Source organism: Solanum lycopersicum, chromosome 2 (genome assembly GCF_036512215.1).
Source record: "Solanum lycopersicum chromosome 2, SLM_r2.1".
In the NCBI taxonomy this organism is placed as follows: domain Eukaryota; kingdom Viridiplantae; phylum Streptophyta; class Magnoliopsida; order Solanales; family Solanaceae; genus Solanum; species Solanum lycopersicum.
This window is the reverse complement of record NC_090801.1, coordinates 21,039,571-21,045,774: the sequence shown is the minus strand read 5'-3', so window position 1 is coordinate 21,045,774 and position 6,204 is coordinate 21,039,571. Positions and strand designations below refer to the sequence as shown.

Below are 6,204 nucleotides of genomic sequence, written 5' to 3'. Positions count from 1 at the left end.
CTGGTGCAGAAAATACTGGGGGTGTCTGGCCCTGATCAGATAACCCACTAAGATAAGCCAGAACCTGATTGATCATCTCTGGGGTAGGTTGGGGTGGCAATCCCTCATTCTGCAGTTGTTCAGTTTCCCCATCCTCCCCTTCTCTTATTACTTCCTCAGTCGGTGGAGGAGTCACTGCCCTAGTATCAGATGGGCTAGGCGCTAGTCCTCTTCCCCTAGAGGACGTCCTCCCACGACCTCTACCACGGCCCCTTGCCGCTGTTCTTCCTTGAGCCACAGCCCCAGTGGCTGGCTCAGTTGTTTCTTGTCTGGCCGGTGTTGGTGTTGGCGTAGTCGTTGCTCTAGTTCTAACCATCTGCGAAAGAGAGTGAAGATGGTCAGATACCAATTCATATCGCCTAGATACCAATTGGACTCAAGTAGTAGCACGAAAGAAAGAATGAAAGAGTGAAATTTTCCTAAAGTCTTATAGCCTCTCAAGGAAAAGTAAAGGCGTCCCCCTACCGTTCCTTAAGACTCTACTAGACCTGTTCTTGTGTGATGAGACCAACGAACCTAATGCTCTGATACCAAGTTTGTCACGACCCAAATCCGGGCTGCGACTGGCACCCACACTTACCCTCCTATGTGAGCGAACCAACCAATCTAAACCTTAACATTTCAATGTAATATCAACATAAAGTAATGCGGAAGACTTAAACTCATTAATAAACCAATTCAATACTATTATTTCCAAAAATCTGGAAGTCATCATCACAAGAACATCTATAATCAAATTACTAAACTAAGAGTATTCTAAGAAGCTAAAAATACATAAGTAGCTAGTCCATGCCGGAAGTTCAAGGCATCAAGACTTGAAGAAGAACATCCAGTCCAAGCTAGAAGCATTAGCTCACCCTGAATTTCCGATGTAGTAAGACTGACTTGAATTACTGTTGAGTCGAAGCTGACGACATGTTTGCTGCACTCCACAAATAAACAAGAAGAAAACAATAATAGTAGGGGTCAGTACAAAACACGGGTACTGAGTAGATATCATCGGCCAACTCAAAATAGAAAACAGTATGTATTAAGCAATATCCTAAAATCAACTAATATCCTTAGCATGCAGCATTTACAGTTACCATGACCCTTGGTTACAACACCAAGCACATCAATGAGGACTCGCACCTCCTCATCATATCATTTGGGAATTCAGTTCATTAGATTGAATATATTAACATATTTCAAGATTCATTATCTTTATTCCCCTCATGTCGGTACTGACACTCCGCTCCTCAATATACTATCCTGGTGCCGGAACGTGACACTCTGATCCTCATTCTATCCTGGTACCGGAACGTGGCACCCGATCCATATTCTATCCTGGTGTCGAACGTGACACCAGATCCTCATATACTATCCTGGTACCGGAACGTGGCACCCGATCCATATTCTATCCTGGTGTCGGAACGTGACACCCGATCCTCATATACTATCCTGGTACCGGAACGTGGCACCCGATCCATATTCTATCCTGGTGTCGGAACGTGACACCCGATCCTCATATACTATCCTGGTACCGGAACGTGGCACCCGATCCATATTCTATCCTGGTGTCGGAACGTGACAATCCGATCCTCATATTCTATCCTGGTACCGGAACGTGGCACCCGATCCCCTAATCTCACTACTTTCGTTCATCAAGCCTTCTTTTATACCAAGGCATCATCATTAACAAAGTAGATTAGGGTTTCTTTTCAAGATTTGGGATTCAATAGCTTCATCATGCTTATTTATTCATAATTACATAATCACATCATTCATGCAAGCATACAATTAAGCATATAGAAGGGTTTACAATACTACTAACACATATCATTCACTATTAAGAGTTTACTACGAATAGCATGAAAACCATAACCTACCTCCACCGAAGAATTTAAATCAAGCAAGTTAATCCTCAAAGCTTGGTGCTTTCCTCTTCTCTCGATCGGTTCTCTCTCTCCCTTCTTGTTCTTTCTGTTTTCTTATTCAAACCCTCTTTCTTTTACCCTAATTAGTATATAATTAAGAATAAAAGATGGCAATAATACCCCACGAATTAACTTAAGGTTACCTCTTTTAACCCCCAAGAATTTGAGTTATTAATATCAACCCACGAAATATATAATTATAGCAGGAATAGTCCAAAACGCCCCTTTAAAACTTAACCAGAAATCCTACTCCAACTGAGATTATGCAAACTGTAACGGGCCGTCGCGCCTGCGACGGTCCGTCCTGCTGTCCATCGCATAGTTCAGAAACTTAATTTTGGGTGAATGGCCTGTGACGGTCCGTCACACCTGTGACGGTCCGTCCTGCCACTCCGTTACGAAGTTCAGAGAGTCGATTTTCAGTACCCAATTTCAGATTTTCTAAGTATTTTGAAACGAGACCCTGCGACGGTCTGTCGTGCCCATGACGGTCCATCGTGGGGTCCGTCGCCTCAGCCTGTTTTTCCAGAAATAAAATCTGCTGCTCAAAATGACTAAATAGGTCGTTACATTAATGAACAACTAGAACAATTATATAGTGAAGATCCATTACAAGGATGGGAAAAATATAAGACAAAAGTAAAAATTGAATTAATAGATGAAAATAGTATAATAACACAGAAACCATTAAAATATAACTTTGATGATCTAGAAGAATTTAAAATACATATAAATGAATTGTTAGAAAATAATTACATACAAAAAAGCAATAGTAAACATACAAGTCCAGCATTTATAGTAATAAAACACAGTGAACAAAAAAGAGGTAAAAGTAGAATGGTCATAGATTATCGTAATCTAAATGCTAAAACTAAAACATACAATTATCCGATACCAAACAAAATACTAAAAATAAGACAAATACAAGGATATAATTATTTTAGCAAATTTGACTGCAAATCAGGATTTTACCACCTAAAACTAGAAGAAGAATCCAAACAATTAACAGCATTCACAGTACCGCAAGGTTTCTATGAATGGAATGTTTTACCTTTTGGATATAAAAATGCACCAGGTAGATTCCAACATTTTATGGATAACTGTTTTAACCAACTAGAAAACTGTATTGTATATATAGATGACATATTGTTATATTCTAGAACACAAGATGAACATATAAGATTATTGCAAAAATTTATACATATAGTAAAAAATACAGGTATAAGTTTGAGTAAAAGAAAAGCAGAAATTATGAAATCACAAATAGAATTTCTAGGAATACAAATAGATAAAAATGGAATAAAAATGCAAACTCATATAGTACAAAAAATAATTACTATTGATGAAAATATAGATACAAAAAAGAAATTACAATCCTTTTTAGGATTAGTAAACCAGGTAAGAGAATATATTCCAAAATTAGCAGAACATTTAAAACCATTACATAAAAAACTTAAAAAAGATGTAGAATATCATTTTGATAATAAAGATAAAAAACATATAAAAATTATTAAGAATCTATGTAAAAAATTACTAAAACTATATTTTCCTGAAGAAAATAAAACATTTACTTACATTGTTGAAACAGATTCGAGTGATCATAGTTACGGAGGAGTTTTAAAATACAAATATGAAAAAGAAAAAATAGAACACCATTGTAGATATTATTCAGGATCTTATACAGAAGCACAAATAAAATGGGAAATAAATAGAAAAGAATTATTCGCATTATATAAATGTTTATTAGCATTTGAACCATATATTGTTTACAATAAATTTAGTGTAGGAACAGATAAAACACAGGTAAAATGGTGGATAACAAAAAAATTAGAAGATTCAGTTACAACAAAAGAAATAAGGAGATTAGTATTGAATATATTAAATTTTACATTTACAATTGAAGTAATTAAGACTGACAAGAACCTTGTTGCAGACTACCTATCAAGAAAAAGGAACTCAAACTGAACAAGATACAATAGAAGAAATACTCAAAGCAATTACTACACTTTCTACGAAGGTGGACAGTATGGGAAAAGAGTTACAAAATCTGAAAGCTAACAGTCAGCAGCATGACTCTAAAAATGCGGAGCTACGTCGTTCGGCGGACGGTAAAAAGCCAGAACTAGAAGGAGACGTTGGGAAACTCCATAAAACCCATGACAATGTTTGTTTAAATGCAGCTACAGCAAGCACATCTACAACAAAAGGAACCAGTGGAATAAGATATACAAATTTAAATATGAACAAAATCTTCGATAAACCATTTATTCCAAAGAACCAAAAAGACTCATTATTTATACCACCACAAATACATACTTACTCAGAAAGTTTAAACCAAGATAAAAAAGCCTACAACCACATAACCCGCTCATATATTGAAAACCTTTATAAAATCCAAAATTATTTAAACTCGACACCTAGATCTCCAACTACCAAAGACCCTAATACTGATTTTATAACCCAAAAGCTACAAGGATATAATAAGTTAATAGCACAACCAGGCACCAATGCAAATCTAGTAAAAACATGTTATAGTTATGGATTACTTAATACAGTTTATACCCAAACAGGAGATGAAATATCTACCATACCAGAGCTATACAAAGCCTTTATGAACTATAAAAGAATTACTAAAGGAACATTGTTTTATATAAAGTTTTATTCAGCCCCAGCAGAGATATTATTTGATGAGATAAAACCAATTATACAAGTTATAAAAATTGATTTGACCAGAGATATGATAATTCCAGAAGATATCGGAATACAACAAGAAATACAAAAGATTGAGATACCAGAATTCTACGCCAACAAAAGAGTTATAGGAATAGCAACTATCCTAAATGAACTAACTAACAATTATTTAAACGGAAATTCAGTATGGAGCTATTATGTACGAGAGCAAGTTATGATATATTCAAATTCTAAAGAAATCAGAGAACAAGATATGGAAGAGATACGCCAATGGATACGTAGTCTACTCAAGCCAGAGCAAAAACCAACAACAAGAGCATTAAGGAAAGGGTTTATTTCGGAAGAATTATTGACAAGATATTGCAAAATTATTGGACAAAAATACCCCGACCATATATGTTCAAAATGTCAAGGAGAAGATAATGTCATACCAGACGTTCAAATCGAATAAAAAAAAGTATTTTGTATTTTGTATTTTGTTAAAAAAAGAAGAAGAGTATTTTGTATTTTGTATTTTGTTAAAATTTTGTGTCGGCTGAATATCAGCCATATGTAAAAAATAATAGTTTTTATTTTTGTCGTGTTGTGTCGGCTGTAAAAAGCCAATTGTAAAAGTTATAAAGAAAATAGTGTGTATGTCGGCCATAAATAAAGAAGAGGCCATTATGTAAAGTAGTAATAGTAAGTATTTTGTTTTCTTGTGTCGGCCGAATATAAAGAGGCCAAGTGTAAAGTATGTGTCGGCCATTTTTGGCCAAAAGTCTATAAATTTTGTGTATAAATAGAGGGTTTCCCCTCATAAATAAAATCATCAATCCTTCATCTAACAATCTTCTCTCTACTCTCTACTCTCAATTCACAAATCTGCTTCCACCCCCCTCCATTGGTATGTCGGCCATAAATAAAGAAGAGGCCATTATGTAAAGTAGTAATAGTAAGTATTTTGTTTTCTTGTGTCGGCCGAATATTAAGAGGCCAAGTGTAAAGTATGTGTCAGCCATTTTTGGCCAAAAGTCTGTAAATTTTGTGTATAAATAGAGGGTTTCCCCTCATAAATAAAATCATCAGTCCTTCATCTAACAATCTTCTCTCTACTCTCTACTCTCAATTCACAAATATGCTTCCACCCCCCTCCATTGGTATCAGAGCTAGATAATTAAATAATTATGGAAAACAAATCAACTATGACAAATGATCCACAAAAACAGGTATACCATTTTATATTCATGAGTAGCTAAATTAATTTATTCCTGAAAATCTCTTGTTAATTATAATTGTTTATCATGTCTGAATAATGTTATAATAACCATCTTTAGAAAGTTTGCTACAGAAATATTCTTCGAATAAGTATGCCCAGACTATGCCATCCTAAGGTTGAAACCGGTAGGCAGAGAAGGCCGTTTAGGGGAGTAAACAAAGTTGAGGCGCTGTTAGGGTAACTAATCAAAGAAGAAAGCTGTAGTAGTGACCAGACGAGATGATTATTAAATTATTATTTTTGCATAATAAGCAAGTATAATTTATTAAGAGGTTGGAAGGAATAAAATTTTAGTGAAAA

At 35.1% G+C, this 6,204-nt stretch overlaps 1 protein-coding gene across 1 annotated transcript; it reads left to right on the top strand.

Annotated features, from left to right (window-relative positions):
* Positions 1-3,531: 3,531 nt before the first annotated feature.
* LOC138341663 (uncharacterized) lies at positions 3,532-5,972 on the top strand. Its single transcript, XM_069293175.1, has one exon. The coding sequence runs from the start codon at positions 3,982-3,984 to the stop codon at positions 5,095-5,097; it is 1,116 nt and encodes a 371-aa protein (XP_069149276.1). The 5' UTR covers positions 3,532-3,981; the 3' UTR covers positions 5,098-5,972.
* The last annotated feature ends 232 nt before the right edge of the window (positions 5,973-6,204 follow it).

What these genes read in the sequence shown, in the direction of transcription:
- LOC138341663 (XM_069293175.1), top strand. Translation starts at nt 3,982, where the DNA reads ATGGGAAAAGAGTTACAAAATCTGAAAGCTAACAGTCAGCAGCATGAC.